The sequence below is a fragment of the Mandrillus leucophaeus genome, unplaced genomic scaffold (assembly GCF_000951045.1).
Source record: "Mandrillus leucophaeus isolate KB7577 unplaced genomic scaffold, Mleu.le_1.0 Scaffold37, whole genome shotgun sequence".
In the NCBI taxonomy this organism is placed as follows: domain Eukaryota; kingdom Metazoa; phylum Chordata; class Mammalia; order Primates; family Cercopithecidae; genus Mandrillus; species Mandrillus leucophaeus.
In genome coordinates, this window is record NW_012103920.1 from 6282648 (window position 1) to 6305910 (window position 23263).

At 39.6% G+C, this 23263-nt stretch overlaps 1 protein-coding gene across 1 annotated transcript in view; it reads left to right on the plus strand.

The window, feature by feature from the left end:
• Positions 1-23263, plus strand: part of ADAMTS18 (ADAM metallopeptidase with thrombospondin type 1 motif, 18) — a 189017-nt gene that overhangs the window by 132146 nt on the left and 33608 nt on the right. The window contains exons 10-14 of the mRNA XM_011990123.1: positions 5176-5324; positions 14274-14446; positions 17876-18006; positions 19446-19569; positions 20572-20816. Of these exons, the coding sequence (XP_011845513.1) occupies positions 5176-5324; positions 14274-14446; positions 17876-18006; positions 19446-19569; positions 20572-20816 (822 nt within the window). The remainder of the gene's footprint in view (positions 1-5175; positions 5325-14273; positions 14447-17875; positions 18007-19445; positions 19570-20571; positions 20817-23263) is intronic.

Below are 23263 nucleotides of genomic sequence, written 5' to 3' on the forward strand. Positions count from 1 at the left end.
GGTATTTAAAAAGTCTCAGGGATCAGATGTCTTGTTAGTCAAGAAATGACTGTCCCTCCAGACCAAGGCTTCTGCTACTCAGCTCAACTCACAGGACCTGTCATTGAGCTTCTGACATGCCCTATAGATTCCCATCATGTACAGTGACTTTCCTATGGAAGGGTAAGAGATTCCTCCACCTAGTGTGTACCTAAGGTCCTTTCGCTGGTGAGCATCTTCTACCCAGAGAACCACCTCCATTTTGAAAGATTATGGGAGATCTCAATATTTTGAATGAAGAACTCTCATATATTTCTATTTTTCTTCCTCTTTCCCAATAGAGTTTGGAGGGAGGGCAGGTTGCATTTGGGCTACTAGTAAATGATCCAGATTTGGGGAGTTCATTTGAAAGACCAATCAAAGAGGAGCTATGAATGACAAGAGATAATGAGATGTTACAGGTTTGCTGATCTCAATTATTGACTCTGTCTCAAGGCAGTATAAACCTATACAGAAAAAAATGGTCATTGGTTGTTTAAAGTTATTTCAAGGCTGGGTGTGATAGCTCACACCTGTAATCCCAACACTTTGGGAGGCTGAGCAGGGAGGATTGCTTGAAGCCAGGAGTTCAAGAACAGGTAACATAGCGAGACCCTATCTCTACAAAATATTAACCAGGCATGGTGGTGCTTGCCTGTAGTCCCAGCAACTTGGGAGGCTAAGGGAGGAGGACCGCTTCAACACAGGAGTTTGAGGCTGCAGTGTGCTGTGATTACACCACTGTAGTCCATCCTGGGCCACAGAGTTAGGCCCTGTCTCTAAAAAAGGTATTTCATTCCACAATAATTTATTGACTACTAGATATGGGGAACAGGTGACTCTGGGGATATAGAGATGAATAAACCACAGTTGTATTTCTTTAAAAATTTACAGTCCAGGCGGGGCACAGTAGCTCATGCCTGTAATCCCATCACTTTGAGAGGCCAAGGTGGGTGGATCACTTGAGGTCAGGAGTTCAAGGCTAGCTTGGCCAGCATGGTGAAACCTTGTGTCTACTAAAAATACAAAAATTTGCTGGACATGGTGGCGCATGCCTGAAATCCCAGCTACTTGGGAGGCTGAGGCATGAGAATTACTTGCATCCTGGAGGCAGAGGTTGCAGGAAGCCGAGATTGTGCCACTGAATTCCAACCTGGGTGACAGAGCGAGACTCTCTCAAAAATAAATTAAAAAAATAAAAATTTACAGTCTAGTAGGGGAAACACATACAGAAGCAAATAACGAATTCTCTCTTTAAACACACCTTCTCTAAGCAGTAGTTGCTATCAGGGCCCAGATGAAATGAGAGATGAATCTTGCTTGAGATTAGCTATGCACTTAAAATAAACCACAACAAGTGTGTGCATCAAGATGGTTGTTGGAGTTTGAGTTAAAGTTCTTAAGTTGGATGATAGAAAGGACTTTTCAGAGAGAGGCCAACATCAGAGGCAAAGGCACAGATTTCTGATATTTGTTAGGACGCTTATTCACTATCTCTTAAAAAGGCTTGTAATTTTTAACTCTTTATTTTAAAGAAAATGAACATTTTAAAAATTGAGGAGTTATGTGCAATTTTTAATCTGATAGTGGTCTTAGGAAATCCCAAGGAGGACTGTTCTTGAAAATGTTAATAGAAATGTTATGGCCATGATGATACAAAACAATGAATTAGTGGAATAATTTAAAATATAAATACTGCTCAAGTCATTTTGACTTTTGAGGCATTACAACTTAGAAATTGTAACTTAAGGATTAGTGCTTTTTGTTTTTGTTTTTTTTTTTAAATTGAAAAAGCAATCGTATTACCTATAAGGGATACACAGGAAAATAATGAATGAGAAAAATAAGTGATACATCACTGAGGTCTAAAGATTGATTACATAAGCACCTCAGGTATCTACGTTCCATGGGGAGTAAAATGTACTTGTGTTAGGCTTCAGTAAACAGAACATGAGATAAAGTCAGAAGTAAGAAAGCAAATGTCTTGATATCACTGCCACGCCACGTTATTTTAAAACACCAGGCTACAGTTATATAGTGGTGAAAAGCTCTTAACTGTAATGTCATGTTCAACAGAAAGCATCTTAATAAGTTCCATCCATCATCACTCCAGTGAAATAATTATTACACTCATATATGGGTTCCTCAGATTCTTCCTTCACCAGGAGATATAACTGGCTGCTTGTTAGACTGTAAATTTCATGAGGGCCAGTGCCCTGGTTTTACTCTTGTTTCATCTGGAGTGTCTGACACACAGTAGCAGGTACTCAATGTTTCATTTGTTTCTCTGTAACTGGAACCCAACTTTGTCCTTCCTCTTCCTTTTCTAGTCCTTTGTCCTTCGGCGCTATTTGTACTGTGAATACTCAGCCAACATGTGGCAGTATGAAAGCCACTTACTTTTTTATCTAGAGATACGTGTACACGGAAAGACAGGTTTGTACATGCTGTCTATAAAAAGATACTGGCCCAAGTCATGGCCATTCAATTGGAAATTAGATGTAGTGCCAGAAATATGTATGCTGGGCCTGAGCATGGTGGCTCATGCCTGTAATCTCAGCACTTTAGGAGGCCTAGGCGGGCAGAGCGCTTGAGGTGAGGAGTTTGAGACTACACTGGTCAACATGGTGAAATTCCATCTCTACTAAAAATACAAAAAATTACCCAGGCATGATGGTGCATGCCTGTAATCCCAGCTACTCAGGAAGCTGAGGCAGAAGAATTACTTAAACCTGGGAGTTGGAGGCTGCAGTGAGCCGAGATCGTGTCACCGCACTCCAGCATGGGTGACACAGTGATAATCTGTCTAAAAAAACAACAAAAAAAAAAAAAGAAAAGAAAAATATGTATGTGTGAAAAGATGGAGCTGGGCACAGTGGCTCACACCTATAATCCCAGCACTTTGGGAGGCCAAGGTGGGTGGATCACCTGAGGTCAGGAGTTCAGGACCAGCCTGGCCAATGTGGTAAAACCCCGTCTCTACTAAAAATACAAAAATTAGCTGGGCGTAGTGGCAGGCGCCTATAGTCCCAGCTACTTGGAAGGCTGAGGCAGGAGAATCGCTTGAACCTGGGAGGCGGAGGTTGCAGTGAGCCGAGATGGCACCACTGTACTCCAGCCTGGGCAACAAGAGAGAAACTCTGTCTTAAAAAAAAAAAAAAAAAAAAAGATGGATAAACTTACAGGTGTACATATTGTAAATTTTCATTTTCTATGTAGAATTTTACCTATACATGTGAATGTGTGCAAATCTGCATGTACATTCCTATATATTCCTGATTTCTACACTGATTAAAAAGCGAAAGGGAAACAATCTGATAGCAGCCTAACCTAATACTAGAATGAATACTGAAGTAATAGAACATCAAATTAATTGAATGACTGGAAGAGATCTAAACACATTTTCCAAAAAGAAATTAGATTAGAATTAAGGTACATTGGTCAGTAATTTGCCTCCAAGATGAGAAGTAGAAGTGTCCTGCTTAGAAGTTCTGGCTACTGAGTTAAATCCAGTCTCTTATACTTGCATAGTTACTTGAATAGCTCTGTTTGGGTAGTTTGTGTCACTCTGAGCAGGTTAGCTAGTATTTCTTTGCTAAATTTCTCTTACTGAGAAAAATGGTTTTTAACTCAGTGCTTTGCAAGGATTAGATGAGATACTGCATGTGAAGCTGTCTGCACCATTTTTGGCACATAGGAGCAACTTGATAACCTGTGGCTGCTGCCGCCGTTACTGTTATTGGCTATTGTAATTTTGTCTCAGCCGCTGAACTCAGTCCAGTAGAGTCCTCGTGATTCCTGGTAGAAAAGATGCATGCTTATGGTAGACAAAATCCTCAGATGACCAATTGCCTTCCCCAAAAAGTTCTCAGTAGTGTTGTATGATTTCATGCAAACTCTGAAATGGCAATTAATCCAGGGAAAAGAAAAATGAAAAACAGAAGAATTAATCAGCACATGGCAAGAATTTGAAGAAAGGAAGCAATATCTTAACCTAGACAAAGTGCGCTAGCAACCAAACCACACAATAAACAGTCATGAAGCCAAATGTCTCACAGGGGAAAAATGAAGATTTGAAAGTAAAACAACCTTCCCATAATTCTGTAACCGATCCCCCGATTCCTCAGCAAAACCTGGCATGGTCCAAACCCCAGCCCTTTGGATCTAATTGCAGAGGCCTTTAGAAAAGAGCAGTTATGCTAAGTCATGCAGAACTTGCTCATAATCAAAGCACTGCAGGGGTCGGGGGTGGGGGGTAGGTAACAACAACAAAAAAACAAAACAAAAACTAAAGAAACACTACCAGAGGCTAATGCATCCCCTGGGGAGAGATGACCAGGAAAGCCGGGAATTTGTTACAAAGGAGAACTAAAATGGAAAGGTTAGTACAGAAAATAGCTCTCCATCTAGCTTGTACAGATCATGGGCAAATGAAAGTCCCTGGGCTAATTCATCAAAGACACTGAAAGAGCTCAAAGTCATCAGAGCATCTGAAGTGGGCACCTTTTATGTAGACAAAAGGAAAAAGGATGCTATCTGAAGAGAACAATTTGTATAGACTGACTTGTTTAGTTTCATAAGAAATGCTCTATAGTGATGGGTTTGGAATAAACAAAAATATAATGTATGTGTAATTGTATCTGTGTTATGATAAGATAATCATTCAGAATGATAAATTGTGTTAATATCTTACCTGTTACTTCTTGAATGAGTGATCCCAATTGTTTATTCAGAATGATAAATTGTGTTAGTATCTTAACTGTTTCTTCCTGGATGAGTGATCCCAATGGTTCTTTCAGTAGCGTTGTCTCTAAGTGGCAAGGCAGGCTTCATTGTAACTTTATACTGACTCCCTTGGCTGGTAGGTGAAATCTTATCATCTGAACATGTCACCTCTCCAGCTCACAAAGCGTATCATACTCAGCCTGTTGGTGAGCAATGCTACCTCTCTACAGATGTCACCCTTTCAGAATGTATGTGGTCAATGCAGAGTAGTTGAGTGTTTTTAGAGCACAGCAAAGGAATTTATCAAGGTATCAGGCATTTTCCTTTTCTCCCAACAGACCTGTTTTTCCTGTTACTGTGCAGGTGTTGGCAACTCCCTGTGCTTTCCCAGGTGGTGTCTGACAGGAACCATCTTAAACGTTCTTTTCACAGTGGTGTCGGCAAGGCCAGTGCGTAAAGTTTGGGGAGCTGGGGCCCCGGCCCATCCATGGCCAGTGGTCCGCCTGGTCGAAGTGGTCAGAATGTTCCCGGACGTGTGGTGGAGGAGTCAAGTACCAGGAGAGACACTGCAATAACCCCAAGTAAGGCTCCAGCAGAAAAGTAGTTTTTGCAAGGCATTAACCTTCAGCCTGTCACACACCGGTTTTTCTTGTTCATACTTTAATAAGTTTTTTGAATTTTTAATTATTTTGGGTACATCATAGTTATACATATTTATGGGGGTACATGTGATGTGTTGATGCAGGTGTACAATGTGGAACAATCACATCAGCATAATGAGATATCCATCACCTCTAGGCTTTATTGTTTCTTTATTTAAAAACATTCCAAAATCATTTCTTTATTAGGCACATTTCATGGTTTCAGTTATTTTAAGATATGCAATAAATTATTGTTAATGATAGTCACCCTATTTGTGTTACTGAATACTAGATCTTATTCATTCTAACTTTTTTTTTGTACCCATTAACCATCCCAACATTACCGTTCTCCCTCCCCACTGCCCTTCCCAGCTCTGTCAATCCACTCTCTAGCTCTAGCTCTGAATTCAATTTCTTTTTTTTTTTTTCTTTTTTTTTTTAGCTCTCACATGGGAGAAAATGCAATATTTGTCTTTCTCCATTTGGCTTATTTCACTTAATATAATGTCGTGCAGCTCCATTCATCTTCACTATGCTACCAACTTAAATTGTGTTGTAAATTAAATTAAATTAAATGTTTTCCAAGCTTCCATCACATTGATCACAGGATTTCATTGTTATAATGGCTGAATAGTAATAAATAGGATTCATAGTATGAAATAGGATTAATACTATCATAATAGGCTGAATACTATTAATTTGAATAATACTATTATACTATATTATATATAATTACTCTTCATATATAGCATATACAATACTATATCGTATATGTGAGACTATATATAATAGTATTAATATATAGTATCTATACTATCTAGTAGCATTAATAGGATGAATGGATAAAGAAAACATGGCACACTATTCAATTATGTATATGTGCCACATTTTCCTTATTTATTCATGCATTGAGGGACTCTTAGGTTACTTCCGTGTCTTGGCTATTGTGAATAATGCTGCAGTGAACATGGGAATACAGATATCTCTATACACTGATTTCCTTCCTTTCGGGTATTCCTTCCTTTTGGGATTGCTGGATCATATGGTAGTCCTACTTTTAGTTTTTTTGAGGAACCACCATACTAATTTACGTTCCCACCAACAGAACACTGTTTTATTTTTTTGGTATTTCTTTTTTTATGTTATTTTACTTTAAGTTGTGGGATGCATGTGCTGAACGTGCAGGTTTATTACGTAGGTACATATGTGCCATGGTGGTTTGCTGCACCTATCAACCCATCATTTAAGCTTTAAGCCCCACATTCATTAGGTATTTGTCCTAAAGCTCTCCCTCCCCTTGCCCCCCACCCCCCGACAGGCCCTAGTGTGAGAAAACACTGTTTTAAAGTGCCATTTTCTTCCCTCCAGTTAGTAACAATCAACCAGAGTTGTACTGTTCGCATGTAAAGTCCATGTGTACCGAGGGAAGGTGTGGTGGGCAGAAACCAAAACACAGCAAAGGAGTCATTGTCTGTGGGAATGTGATGATCCAGTAAGACTCTGAGCTACTCTATTCATCTAAACTAGGGTTCTACCATCATATAATTAAATACTTGTGATACTGTAGAACAGAAAAGTTTGGCCGGCAAACCTCGTGAGTCTCTCAAACGGGTGAATTGCAGAAAGTATGCTGATTTTTGCCTTGCAGGAATGTACATCAACACGTGTTGACAGATCTGCCTGACTTTTCAAGAGAAACCAGAAATACGGAAAAATGCTGCTTGTGAAATTTCCCAATTTTAAAAATATTAACAGCAAATTCAATTTTCTTTAAAGACAGAAAAACCCGCTGTGACAACTAGTCCGATCAGCTGTGGATTGAAAGTGGCCTGTGGTCACCTGTGGGCGCTCTTTGGTCTGGTCATACTGGAATCTGAACTGCAGTTTGTGCTCTGTGAACATGAAGGTGGTTTCATGTTACTTTTTTTTTCTTTTAGACGGAGTCTCGCTCTGTTGCCCAGGCTGGAGTACAGTGGCACGATCTCAGCTCACTGCAAGCTCCGCCTCCTGGGTTCATGCCATTCTCCTGCCTCAGCCTCCCAGGTAGCTGGGACTACAGGCGCCCGCCACCACGCCCGGCTAATTTTTTGTATTTTTAGTAGAGACAGGGTTTCACCTTGTTAGGCAGGATGGTCTCCATCACCTGACCTAGTGATCCACCTGCCTCGGCCTCCCAAAGTGCTGGGATTAGAGGCTTGAGCCACCGCGCCTGGCCGGTTTTATGTTACTTTTATATGCTCTAACTCCCACATGAAACACATGTGAGATGTAGATTTTCCAATTGGCAGGATGATGTAGAGAGAGCCCAGGTTTTGGCGATAGATAGAAAGACTCTAAACCGTGTGTCTGCCACTTCTTAACTCTGTGGCTTTGTAAAAGTCATTTGACCTGGGTTTATGTACAAAAAAATGTAGAAGATAACCTTGGAAGGTTGGATGAGGATTAGAAATTGCATCTGTAGGATGCCTGACAGACTGGGGAACATTCCTGGGCATTCAACAAAAGGTTCTGGGATCTGTGTGGTTTTTATCATCCTCATCCCAAGCTCACCGGGAGGACGGGGTCACAGAGGTCAACCTACCAAAGGGGCGTGGAGAGGCAGAGCCTTTACTGATGACACTGACCTTTGAAGAATGTGATGGGGTAAGAAGAATGTGATGGAACCTTGGAAAACATTTAATTTACAACACGATTTAAGTTGGTAGCATAGTGAAGAGGATGAGAACATAGACTCTGAAGTTTGACAGACCGTTTTTGCATCCTGACCCTAACACTTCTGATCTATGACCATAGACAACTTAGTCTTCCTGCTCCAGATTCCTCATTTATAAAAACGGGATAATGATAGCACCTACGTCAACTGAGTTAATGTTTGTAAAGTGCCTTAGAAAAGGGTTTGACATGTCATTAACATTGCATAACTATTTGGTAAATTGAGAAATAATGACACTAGAGCAAAAGGAAATTTTTAAAAAAATGAATAGTACTTCATTTGAATCAGCAGTCTGAGTTAGATAAAAAGTCAATTTTTTTCCCCAAAATATAAAGCAGAATTTGGAGACACTTGGACCATCACGTGTCAGGTGCTACTTGGAATATCGCAGGCTAAAATAGATCTTTTCAATTTCAGCACTATTGACATGGGCTGGAAAATTCTTTGTTGTGGAGGTTTGTCCTGGACATGGCAAGATGTTTAGCAGCATCCCTGCCCTTGACCTACTAATGCCAGTAGGGTCCACTCTTCTTCCCCCCACCCACCAAACTGTGACAACCAAAAATGTCTCCAGACATTGCCAAATGTCCTATGTGAGACAAAATCATCTCTGATGGAGACTCACAGATGTAATCAGACCCAGTGACTGAATATAATGATAAGGAGGCTGGTGATGCATTTGCAACTTATACCGGGTTATTGTTTTAGTAACAATATTAAAACAATTAATGATGTTGTTTCAGTATCTCCTGGTTTAAGCAGGAGGGTAGTTTCTACCCTCCTGATACTTTGAATGCAACCATGTCTTAAGTTGAATTGTTAAAATCATCATATTACTTTGCATTTTTGAAGCATAGTTCATGGATCTGGTTTTCATACATTACAACATTTTACAATCTCGATATTTTCCCAAGAAAGACATAGATTACCTAATTCAATAGCTCTGCTGGTAAAATGCATGAATGACACCCCTGAGATTTAAATTAAAACCTCTCATATCTGTAGGATTGAGAGCTCTCATTATAATAGGGCATTGTTCATGGAAACAACATATTGTAATTTAGAGATGCCTAATAGAAGAATTAATCACTAATGTATTTTCATTCAGTGCAGTTTTATCATTTTAAACAAGATTAAAAATAAATCAGGATACTGTTTACTTTATGCATGAAGCCAAAAATAAGTAGATGATAGGTGATCCCGAGACAATTGAATTAATTGTTCTCTCTCTGTTCTTATTTCACTCTGTTGCAGTAATGCTGGTTTTTTCTCCCTGTTTCAAGTTATGGATTTCTTTCTTGCTTCAGTTTAAGTATTTGGTTCTATTAATATCGCTCAGTGTAGCCATTTTCATTGTCTCATCCAAGAAGCAGTGTGAGGTTTCTGTTTCATATAAAGGTGTTTTTCCCAGAACAGATTTTATTTCATAAAAAATGAATGATTCTTGGCTGATTCATAGATTTACCAATTTTTTGTTGACGGCTATCTGGCTCTGGAATGGCCAATGCCAGGCACACAGGGACGTCCTTTGTCCCATGTAAGTGGTAAACAATGTTAACTGATGGAAGCCCTGTTTTTCGCTGAGCCCTCCTATGCCTCAGGGACCTTCCCAATATCCTTCTGTAGGCATTTGTTCCAAATCAGGTTAGAACTGACACATGAGTTGAAACCTGCTGCCTAATCCAGTTATTTCACAGATGAATAACCAAGGGAGGCAGAGGGCCCCATTCAGAGTAGCAACTCTTGCTCAAGTCCCCATGCTGGTAATGGCAGAGTCAGATTAAGATCCCGTAGTCTTAATCCTTTGACATTTTTCGTTTTTTTCTGGTTATTTTTTTATTAAATTATCACCCCATAAGGGAGCCCTAGTGAAATTTCTATAAACTCTCCAAGAAAATTATTAGTGATGTGGCAAGGTGTTCTAGAACTTTCCTAAAACATGAGTCTATTTGAGAACGAATTGTCTGCTAACTCTAACGCAACTTAGCACATGGAGTTAGGAGGAAAATCATGGCCCCAGAAGAATAATTGAATCTAACTGGTGGTGTATTTTCCAACCAGTAATTTTGAGGCTCAGCTGGTTATCAGAATCACCAGCTGTGTTTTTAAACATACTGATTTCTGGATCTTCCATATCAGGTACTGTTATTGAGAAAGTGGGTGGAGGTCCCCAGGAATCTGTATATGTATATAGTTTAACAGAGCTCTCTAAGTGATATTAATACTTATCCAAGCAACACCATTGTAAATATTTATAGTCAGGACTTGATAAATGATGCAGAAGCAAATGCTGGTATGTTCTTTATAGCTGTCTAATATAAGGACAAAATCATGTGCCTAGGTTTTTGTTTTCTATTTCTATGTTTCTTTGTAATATTAAGGAACTTCTTACACCAAGACATATCATGATAGAATTTTCTGTTAAGTTAGGCTAACACTCATGTTCAAAGGTGCAAACAAATATTGTCTATATTTTTATGGAAATGTCCAAATGCTTGCCAGCAATTACTTTTGATCACTTTGACCATATCCCATAATTAAAAATGAAATGTAATAGTATATAAAAATCAGATCACATAATACTCAGCACAGGGTGGGTACTCAATACAAAAGCATAAGGCATTTATAAACAGTTATAATTTATTCTAACTCTGCCCTAGGTACTGCCCTACATTCTTTACAAAGGTTAGGTCAGTTAATTGTCACCGTTGTTCCTACTTTGCAAATGAGGAGGTTAAATAAAATCGCCTAAAATTAAGCTGGGAGGAGGCAGAGAATACTGTGTTTAAATCAGGGCCTGGCCAGGTTTGATGGATCATACTTATAATTCCAGCACTTGGGGAGGCCAAGGCAGGAGGACTGCTTGAGGCCAGGATTTTGAGACCAGCCTGGGCAACACAGACCTTCGTCTCTATAAAAATTTCAAAAATTTGCCAGGCATGGTGGCACATGTCTGTAGTCCTAGCTACTCAGGAGGCTGAGGTAGGAGGATTGCTTGAGTTCCGGAATTTGAGGCTGCAGTGAGCCAAGATTGTGCCACTTCTCTCCAGCCTGGGTGATAGAGCAAGACTCTGTATCAAAAATTAAAAAGAAAAAAAAAAAAGAATCTGCCTCATTGTAAAAGGCCAGCTCCCTAAACATTGCACGTTATTCATCTTTCTTTTCATGCCTGGCCCCATGGCCTAAGAACTCAGTTAAACGCAGGCATAGTTAAGTAGGAAAAAAATCCTGGAATGAGTCCACAGGCCTGAGCTTGAGCTCATCTCTGTTTCTTTCTAGCTGTGTGACCCTCCTTCAACAAGTTTTGTGAGCTCTTGTCAGCTGGTTCCCACTTCATCTATAAAAGGAGGACAATGGCTGTATGAATTTGGTGGTCTTTTCCACGTTACAAGTTCTATAAGTCGATAAAGTAACACCTTGCAGTCCTCTTTCCCTTCATTAACTTCATAGGGTCCAAATGAGGTTTGTTAAATCTCAGAGAGTCTTAAACTGAGAAATTAGTTTTAAATACGCCTTGTAAAGATGACCAGGAATATTGAGGCTATGATATAGCACTTTAAGATTTTTCTAAGTGCTTTTTAGATAATCATTTAAGAAGTCTTCAGGGATCTGATTTATCACAATGGCTGCTGCATGTTTAAGTAGTTGCTCTAGAGTGTTTTGAAATAGCATAAAACTCTCATTCTGGCAGTGTGACATTTCCCGTTCCTGTTGAATCCATTTTAGCATGCAGCTATAGGAGGACTGGATAAATTATGCTGAAGCAATTCCAGGGCTGTTTTAGAGCATACTTGTGCTTCCTAAAAAGACAAGGAATTTTAATCACATAAATTTATTAACCTGGAGCCGCCTTTCATGTTACATGTTGGCATCAAATCTTTATACAAGATGATCCATAGTTGAGTTTTGGCCTTCAGAGAAAACTCCAAATGGGAGGAATGAAAAGAAACCACAGCTCTGTGCACAGAGTAAGCTGGATACAATGATGTGGGTAATTTTCAATGTGGTGGTGCTCTTTTTTCCTTTATTTTGCTATCTGGTTTTTGCAGATTAGACTCTGCCTACCAAGATCTTAAAGAGCTTGCCTTTACATCATAATTATTTATGTTCTAATGGAATTCCCTACTCTGGAAATCCATTTCCCATTGTGCTTGGCAGGAAAGGAGTAGGCCACCTGCAAAGCTGAGAAGTGATTATGCTGATGAAAACAATAGAATGTTTTCCCTCTGGGTTCAGAATCAATCAGAAGGAACACACAACAGTCATATTATAATCAAAATATCTCAGTGACTGACAGCTGAATTGGGGAGAGCAGCAAATGGTGCTTTCTGTTCCTTCTCCCCAATGTGCTGACATTCTATGCAATAGCAGGTGCATGGCAAAGTGTGGGAAGATAATGAGAGTGTTAGAAAATGGGAGAAAGCTGGAGAGGTAGCTTGGGTCCATGTTTGAACAGCTTTTGGTGCCAAAAGATAGGGTGTGTGCATGTAGCACGCAAGCACACATATACAGTAAAAAAACATTTAGGTGTGTTTACAGATTTCCCTAACAGAGGAGCTAATATGATGAGGGTCAAGAAAATCCCTTCAGTTAGAACAGCAGTCTCCAGTTTCATCCAGGTTGCTGTGAATGCCATTATTTCATTACTTTTTACGGCTTAGTAGTAGTCCATGATCTATATACACCATATTTTCTTTACTCGTTGATTGATGGGCATTTGGGCTGGTTCCATATTTTTGCAATTGCAAATTGTGTTGTTTCTCAGGAATAGAAAACCAAACATTGTATGTTCTCACTTATATGTGGGAGCTAAGCTATGAGGACACAAAGGCATAAGAATGATACATTGGACTTTGGGGACTAAAGGGGAAAGGGTAGGAGGTGGCAAGGGATAAAAGACTACACATTGGGTACAGGGTACACTGATCGAGTGAGGGGTGCACTAAAATCTCAGAAATGTTTACTAAAGAACTTATTTATGTAACCAAACAACCTATTGAAATAAAAAAATTAGAAATTAAAAAATTGTTCTACCATAAAGACACATGCACATATATGTTCATTGTAACACTATTCTTTATAGCAAAGTCATGGAGTCAATCTAAATACACATCAACAGTAGACTGGATAAAGAAAATGTGATACATATACACCATGGAATACTATGCAGCCATAAAAAAGAGTGAAATCATGTCTTTTGCTGTCAGACAGATAGAACTGGAGGTCATTCTCCTAAGCCAACTTAAGGCAGGAACAGAAACCTGAATGTCACATATTCTTCCTTATAAATGGGAGCTAAACACTGAGTACATATGGGCACAAAAAAGAGAACAACGGACATTGAGGGTGGAGGGTTGGAGGTGGGAGAGGATTGAAAAACTATGTGTCAGATATTATGCTTATTACCTAGGCGATGAAATAGTCTGTATACCGAACTCCTGTGAGACGCAATTTACCTGTATAACAAAGCTTTACATGTACCCCTGAACCTAAAATAAAAGTTTAAAAAAATTTTTTTAATTAAAAAACAAAAGAATATTCTTTCAGGCTGGATGCAGTGGTTCACACCTGTAATCCCCACACTTTGGGAGCCTGACGGGTGTGGATCACTTGAGTTGAGGAGTTTGAGACTGGCCTGGGCAGCATGGTGAAACCACATCTCAACAAAAAGTACAAAAATTAGCGAGGTGTAGTAGTGCATGCCTCTAGTCCCAGCTACTTGGGAGGCTGAGGTAGGAGGCAGAGCCAGAGAGGTGGGGAGGCAGCAGTGAGCCGAGATCATGCCACTGCATTCCAGCCTGGACAACAGTGTGAGACCCTGTCTCAAAAATAATAAAAAGTAAATATTATTTCAACAGTGTTTAGGGAAATTGACAGAATGTAAAAATTAGATTGGTGATGGCAAATAAATTCGATTTAGCGTGCCAATTTTAATGAGTGAGCAGTGGTAAAGAAAAGAACTAGAAAAGAAGATTCCCTGATTGATTAGTTTGTCTAGCCTAGATTCAAGAAAGAAGGTGGTAAATTGTATCCTATGTACTTCCATTCCTGTAATAGACTGTGCGCATTTGCATACACTGTGGCAATGTTCATCCTGATTGCCTCTCTATTATGATGTGTGACTAACAGTGAACCCTTTGATTGCTAACATTAAAGTTCATTAATTTCATTTTTAGGCCTCAGTATGGTGGCAAATTCTGTCCAGGTTCTGGCCGTATTTATCAGCTGTGCAACATTAACCCTTGTAATGAAAATAGCTTGGATTTTCGGGCTCAACAGTGCGCAGAATATAACAGCAAACCTTTCCGTGGATGGTTCTACCAGTGGAAACCCTATACAAAAGTGGAAGGTAATGTGGTCTCTATGACATTCAAATAAGTCTCTATGTGGATAATAATGTGATTGAACAATACAGAAGAAATTGTTGCCCGTATCAAAGAGTTTCCATGTTTACCTTTCATTCCCCAGACCCATCCTGGCCCAGTGTTTCATTCCATGGGTTTTGTTTATTTTTCCACTATATATATTTTTTCCCATAAGATACCTCCTGTCTGCTACATCTGTAAACCCAAGGTTTCATATGTTTGGAATGTACTTATGTTTCTCAACTTACCTTTGACATTTTGGCAATTAAGTCTCCCAGGGATCTTAATTGAAATGGGTATGAAGTGTCCAGACCAAAAACTCATGAAACCATATATACCCCACAGAGGCACCATACACAGTAACTGACATGTCAGTTAATTACAAGCATGGGAAGGCCTGTTTGTAAAGTGTGTGCATGCATGCAGACACACACACAGAATCATAAATAAAAATTATACTAGGTTCTTGGTACTTACTATACTGAAAGTTATTATGGCTTGTATTTTACTTTTTAAATTAATATGTCTTTATTTTGACTGAATAATAAAACATCAGTTATAGCAGAACAGTTTAATGTAGTTGCTTTTACCTATGTAGAATAAGCTGTCATCATTCTAGTTGTTTCATTACTTCTATCCATTCGATTTATCAAAACGTATTCATGCTGTCTTGAAACAGGATTGTATGCGAATCCCAACTGCCCATGTGTAGACTGAAAAGAGACTAAGTTTAATGACAGTTCATGGGCTGTTCTGTGCAAAAGCTCGACATGAACCTATATTAATCAGTGATCATAAAGGAAGCTTATATAATTACAGGCATCATTATAACAACTAGAGCCTCCAAATCAAAAGTGAGGATTGTGCAGCTTTGCTCAGTATCAGCCCAGCCATTTCAGGAGCACTGATGTGGTTTTGGGTCATGACTGTTTGTCCATAAAGCATAGATAGAGACAGACATGACAGTTCCAAAGCTGTGTCTTAGGATGAAGTAATGAGGGACGTATAGAGGTTTACTGAGAAACGAGTTACATTCAAAACTTCAAAGAGCTATTGAATAGGAAGGATGTTCGATTTATTTCAAATTGCTTTAGAGAACAGAATTAATTCAAGGGCTGAGAACAATCTAGCCATATTATCTCCTCAGAGACACCTTCCTTGACAGCCTGTCAAAATATTCTTCCTTCATGTTGTTCTCTGAACGCTTTACCCCGTTTTATTCTTCATAGCTCTTCTCAGTGCATGAATGTATTTTTATCTAGTCATTTATTTGTTATCTTCCTCCCCACAAGAATTTAGGTTCCACAAGGACTAAGGCTTTTTCTATCTTGAGCTTGCTTGTATCTCCAGCATCTAAGAACAGCACTTGGTATATATTTATGTAATGGTTTTAACTTTTGAAATGAATGAATAAGTAACTGAATATTAACTGTCCAAAATGAAAATATACTCCCTCTGTAAGTAATAAGCTCCCCATCACTAGAGGCATTCTACCAGGAACTGAGTGATTTCAAAGGAAGGATGCTATACAGCAGGTCCCAGCAGATGCTGCAGTTGCTTCCAATTCCAAACTTGGAAGATTTCCTTTCTCTTGATTGTATACTCTTGCGAACCCATGCTTCCTGTCTGTGGTTCTTTCTCCATGACTCTGTTGTCCCTCCTTTTACTTCCTCTTTTATTCTTTGCTTTGGCTTCATGGATATTCCTTGGCCTTTATCACATTACGTCTTTCATTTAAATATAGTGTTTATGCAATCGGTCCTGTTATCACCCTTAAATAAATTCTGTGTTGAAGATATAAGGAGGAAGTTAAACAAATACATTTTGCAATTTAGAAAATGTTTGCTGGTTTCAAAGTTCTTTCACTAATTTTATTGCAGTTTTCACTGAGTAGGGAGCATGCGATTTCATTCATGCATGCGACAGATGTTTACTGAGCTCTTTTTGTGTTGGAGACACTTTGCTAGATGCATAGGAGAATGCATTGAATCAAACATAGACTCCCAGCCTTAGGATCTTACCTCTCAATGGAGGGAGACAGAAACGTTAAGGCCTTCTAGTCTCTCCTTGTCTCCTTTTGATACTTACATCAGGGGAGACTGACCATGACTTTAAGGTCTTGCGATATTCCTGCAGTTAAGAAAGAACAAAGGAAGACTTTGTTTATGAATGTGGCCAATCTCTATGCTACAGGAGTGAAGTTTTTTCCCTTCTTTCCTCTGTGTTTCTAATGGACTCATAAACTCACCCAGGAATCTGTGTTAAAGGGAAAAAAAAAAAAAGGGAACTTTCTAAAACTTGTTAATTCCTGGAAATGATAGAGAAAAGAAAGGGTATATAGGTCATCCAACTCCCTAATCTCATGTGCAGAAACTAGGAGGCATTAAATAAAGCTGCTATTTAAAAAAAAAAATAGATGAGAGAGAAACTTTCAACCCACCCACATATCTGCATATTTGAACTGTGATAATTTAAATCCTTTCATGTTTGAGTTTTGACTTTGTCTTTTATTGAGAGGTTTTATGAAGCACTATTTGCCAACTGTTGACACATTTGTAAAACTGCTGTTAGGGGTTATCGCTCAATATCGCCCACAGAAGGTCTCTTGGGAGAAACATCATCTGGAATTCCTGGCCAAGAAGAGCTCTTTCTATTTGAGAAATTGGCATAGGAACTCCTTTCTGATAACAAGAGCTCTATAAATGTATATATATATATTTTATTTTTGCCTCTGATATCAGAAACGTCTCAGGGATTTGAGGGCCAATAGAAGTTACCATTTTGTAGCTTTCGGGATGAGTTTATTTGCTTTCTCTTCATTTTTATGACATGGTTTTTTTTTTTTTCTATATATGTTTTACAAACATGACTAACCATATGACTTTTCTCCCTGGTGCCTAAAACCTTTTCTCTTAACAGACTGAGTAAATATCTAAAGTAATCCATGCCCTAAATCAAGGTCATCAAACTATGGCCTGCTGGCCAAATCTGGTGTGTATTTGTTTCATCGGGTTTTATTAGAACACAACAACACTACTTCATTTCTATGTTGTCAATGGCTGACCATCAGGCCTTTGAAACCTGAAAGATTTACTATCCAGGGAGGCTGGATAGTAACCCATTGATCATTTGTATGGTGACTATCCCTAAGGATGAGAAAAATAAAATTGTTACATATTACTCTTAAATTCGTTTTATATGGATTGTTAAATGGGACTCATGCTTTGAAAGTCACATAATATGGGCCTATATGTGCATACACACATGCACATATGCATATAACACTGTGCATAACATTTTCCATTTTCATCATGACAGCTTTCTCAGTAAATTTAATTCATCCTTTTGGCAATCGTATCATTTTTCCTTAGTTTCCTCTTGACCATTTCCTATCTTGATCTCTTTGCTTCTAGAGGAAGATCGATGCAAACTGTACTGCAAGGCTGAGAACTTTGAATTTTTTTTTGCAATGTCCGGCAAAGTGAAAGATGGAACTCCCTGCTCCCCAAACAAAAATGATGTTTGTATTGACGGGGTTTGTGAAGTAAGAGAATGTTTCTGCTTTGGAGTATATGAGCATGCTTGTGTTTCATCATATCATAGGTGTACTGTGAAGAGTGGTGTGAGAGTTGGTGTGTCTGCAGAAAAGCAGGTGGCATAGAGGGAAAGGGCAAAGTGTTTCACTGGATTTGAGCACCATGTCCTTTTTTTTTTTGAGACGAAATTTCACTCTCGTTGCCCAGGCTGGAGTGCAATGGTGCGATCTCGGCTCACTGCAACCTCTGCCTCCTGGGTTCAAGTGATTCTCCTGCCTCAGCCACCCTAGTAACTGTGATTACAGGTGCGTGCCACCATGCCCGGCTGATTTTGTGTTTTTAGTAGAGACGGGATTTCACCATGTTGGCCAGACTGGTCTTGAACTCCTGACTTCAGGTGATCCACCCACCTCGGCCTCCCAAAGTGCTGGGATTATAGGCGTGAGCTGCCACGCCTGGCCGAGCACCATATGTACATTCCTCATTTACTTGTTGCATGAGCCTTGTCCAATTATTTTAGTTTATTTTTCACTGTGCTTGCACATATATAGAAGGAGACGGTGCTATATCCTACTTTGCATAGGAGTTGTAAAAATGAAATAAGAATGTAAATAATAAACTTAGGCCAGGCGCAGTGGCTCATGCCTGTAATCCCAGCACTTTGGGAGGCTGAGACGGGTGGATCACGGAGTCAGGAGATTGAGACCATCCTGGCTAACACGGTGAAACTCTGTCTCTACTAAAAATAGAAAAAAAATTAGCCGGACGTGGTTGAGGGCACCTATAGTCCCAGCTACTCGGGAGGCTGAGGCAGAAGAATGGCGTGAACCTGGGAGGCGGAGCTTGCAGTGAGCCGAGATGGCTCCAGTGCACTCCAGCCTGGGGGACAGAGCAAGATTCCACCTCAAAAAAATAAATGTAAATAATAAACTTCTATTGCATGTGTACTAAGTACCTTTACTACACGATGAGAACTTCACAAATGTATTTTGAAATACTACTACTATTTGTCCCCAGTTATTTTTCCTTTCACTTTGATTGCTCATTTTCTTTTCCATTTTAATTTTAGTTTGAGCCCTTTGATCTTTTAAGGGTGTGTGTTTGTACACATGCATGCATGTCTATTGCCAGCATTTTTATGTTGGAGTCACACAGCTGGCCTGAATAATCTCAGCTGATACTAGTAGCAATGGTGACTTCTTATTCCAGTTTCATCAGTGAAGAGCCTAAGCCTTAGATAAGTTATATAACTTGCCCAGTCATCTAATAATGTCAGGGTAGGAATTTCAACCCCAAGTGAGTCCAACTTGAAGCTATGATTCTTAACCATAAGCTCTACTGCTTCTCTAATGTTCTGTAAATGCAGAGAACCACGTATCTCTTAATTATTCCCAGTTTCTGGCTTCTCCGATCTTTGATTTTCTCATGTTTTTTGTTTTTGTCACAGCTAGTGGGATGTGACCATGAACTAGGCTCTAAAGCAGTTTCAGATGCATGTGGTGTTTGCAAAGGTGATAATTCAACTTGCAAGTTTTATAAAGGCCTGTACCTCAACCAGCATAAAGCAAATGGTGAGAGATGCTGCTGTTTGTTATTGCTAATGAGATACAACTTTTGCTACTGAACAAATTTGAGTCACGCCAAATGTGATTGAGCCTTTTACTAGTTCACTGGACACACCTAGTGATGGTGGCATTTGTCACTTGTGCAAGAGTAAGGGAGGATAGTTGTGAGGAATTTCGTCAATTCGTTACCTCGCAGAAACATACTAAATAAATGCCTTTCTGCTTTGCGTTTTTAGTATGCCGACCAGGCCCCTTGTATGTCCAAGTGCATTTGTTAAGCAAAGAAACATTGTGAAACTTTGGTGAACTCTATTCACAGTGTTAAATGAATATTTGAAGCAATTTTCTAAATATCTTGAGTAAAATTAAACTTTTGATCCCTGTTTTCTGAATTTCATCATTGAAGATACATGGCTCCAAGTTTCTTCTAGAAAGTTTTTTTTTTTTTTTTTTTTGAGACAGAGTCTCGCTGTGTTACCCAGGCTGAAGTACAGTGGTGTAATATCAGCTCACTGCAGCCTCTGCCTCCCAGGTTCAAGAAACTCTCCTGCCTCACCCTCCTGAGTAGCTGGGATTGTAGGCACCTGCTACCATGTCCAGCTAATTTTTGCATTTTTAGTAGAGATGGGGTTTCATCACACTGGCCAAACTGGCCTCAAACTCCTGACCTCAGGTGATCCGCCCACTTTGGTCTTAGGAAGATTTTTTTAAAATCTTCCTGAATTTTGTGGCCTTTTTTGGTCTGGGAAGGAGAAGAGTGTATTTCTTGTCCACAGAAAATATGCTTGGAAGGCTTTGGGAAGCCACATACATTTTCTTTCTAGTGTTCTTACTATTTGGAAAATGAAATCATTGATCATGTTTGCTTCATAGAGTAAAAATGAATTTAGCTAGTGATTCAAAAACCTCACTCTATAAAAATGAACACTACATGTCAGGGGCCATTTCTAGTCCCCTTTCAACAGTGCAGAGGGTAGAATTCAGACGTGTTCTCTTCTTTCCATTTAGAATATTATCCGGTGGTCATCATTCCAGCTGGTGCCCGAAGCATCGAAATCCAGGAGCTGCAGGTTTCCTCCAGTTACCTCGCAGTTCGAAGCCTCAGTCAAAAGTATTACCTCACCGGGGGCTGGAGCATAGACTGGCCTGGGGAGTTCCCCTTCGCTGGGACCACGTTTGAATACCAGCGCTCCTTCAACCTCCCAGAACGTCTGTACGCACCAGGGCCCACAAATGAGACGCTGGTCTTTGAGGTAAGCCCCTTCTGTGTATTCAGTTCTCAGTGCTTCTTGCTACGTTTATAGCGATGACTGCAATTTGAGCCAGATTAAAGAACTCCAATCCTTCTAGTTCAAAGGTGTTTCCTGGCCGGGCACAGTGGCTCATGCCTATAATCCCAGCACTTTGGGAGGCTGAGGTCAGGAGTTCGAGGGCAGCCTGGCCAACATGGTGAAAACCTGTCTGTATTAGAAATACAAAAATTAGCCAGGTGTGGTGGCACGTGCCTGTAATCCCAGCTGTTAGTCAGGGCTGAGGCAGGAGAATTGCTGGAACCTAGGAGGTGGAAGTTGCCATGAGCCAAGATCATGCCACTACACTCCAGCCTGGGCAACAGAGCAAGACTCCATTTCAAAACAACAACAAGAAAAGTGTTTCCTAATAGGCTAAATTACAAAGTAATGGGGAGAAGACAGTGATTCCATTTGGAGGAAGAGGACAGGAACCCAAAGGGCCTCTAAGAGGATGGGTAGATTTTCATATTTAGAGGCCAACCTTTCACCAATATGCTTGGGTTTCAAGAATGCCAAAGAATGTAGCAAGAATACTTTTTATATTATTCTGGTTTGTCTATGTATGCCATTTGGATGCTCCATTGTAGCTATTCATAACATAGGTCAACTGGACTAGGAGAAGGGATTAAGAGTAGAGAAAATGCTTGCTTGGGTGTCAGCAGAGTTTTGTCATACTGAACTATCATGATTTTGTAGGTTGTAGCTTCCCCATAGATAAGAAAAGGAAAAAAAGTGTAATAAAAATGATAATTAAAAGAACCAACATATCTGGAAATGACTCTGCAAGGCTGTTATCATAGAAACATTTTTTTTAGTCCTCATCATGTTTCTGAGTGCTTTTTCTCTGTTTGTAAAATGGGGCTGACTGTTGTCTCTTACAGGCAAGTGATTTGCTTTAGGTTGTCTAGAAATGATACTGAGCACTTACATATCCAGGTACTCTGATGTGTCATTTTAAGCTTCAGTTTCTTACCTGTGAAATCGAGGTGGAAAATGGACTTCACTAACCAGAAGAATAAGGAATCAAGTGTGAAAAAAGATTAAAAGACTTGCCTATCTCATACAGCCAGGAAAAAAACAGAGCTGAAGTGGAGTCAAAATATTTTCCACCTAGGAGTATGAGATCTATGTAACACTCAGATTACTGTTCTCTTCTCAAATAAACATAAGATCAAGATCAATGCAACTGTTATTATTATCATTATTATGATGACTATAATAGAGTAGGTTCAGGCATTCTGTGATCAGTTTCATGCATTCATTTCTTGAATGCCCACAACAACCTTAGGAATGTAGGTATTGTTACTTAATCCCCATTGTACAGATGAGAAAACCGAGCCTTAAAGAGATTGTGTTACATGTAAGTGGTAGGACTGAGGTTTGAACATAAATCTTTCTGACTCACTTGCCCACACCATTATCCTAATATATCACCAATACTGGCAAGGCTCAGCTACTTGTCATTATATGGTTTTTCTCAATGTGAAATGGTTGAACTCTGTGGGAGGTACAAAGCCTACTAGAGGTGGGGGATAGAGAGTTTGCTATTTGGAAACATCTGTCATCCAGATTTGAATTCATAAAACACTGAGAACATATCCGTGTATTTTGACCGACACTGACCTAGATCTGTGGCAACTAGAGGGTTGATCTGAAAAGTGACTATTAGGAAGATTGTGTTCATAAAGTTGTCTGATGATTTTTACTTGAAATAATTTATTTTCCTCTATCTTACATATGTTAATTCACGGAAGACTATTGGTACTTACTGCGTTCTTGGTGCTGAGGAAAGGGACATAGTGCTTGTTTTCTGGGCTGACAGCATGCTGTGTCCTCAATCATCTCGGGGTATTTTGGTCAGATAAGTGATTAATAAGGCAGTTTTTCAGAGGCAGCTACTTCTTTTGTCTAAACTGAAGCACTCAATTTATTATCTTTCTCAGTTCCATGCACAGTGGGACTGGATAATTCTTTGAACAAATACCATGTACCATGATATTGGTAATGACCTTCTGCAGCTCACAGTGGTTTATGGGGAAAGCAGTAGAAATGAATTTCTCTTACCCAGTGTGTGGGAGTTTGTATTCTGTGTGTTGAGTTATGGTAGGTGAAATCAGATGACATCTTGGTTTCCCTAATGGATTCTTAGATTTGCTAGAACTTCAGAAAGCAGAATAGTGAAAATGTCCATACATTAAGAAATCAACCGAGGCAGGTGGATCACTTGAGGCCAGGAGTTTGAGACCAGCTGGGATAACGTGGCAGAACCCCCATCTCTACTAAAAATACAAAAATTAGCTGGGTGTAGTGGTGCACGCCTGTAATCCCAGCTAGTCAGGAGGTGGAGGCAGGAGAATTGCTTGAACCTGGGAGCCACAGGTTGCAGTGAGCCGAGATGGCACCACTGC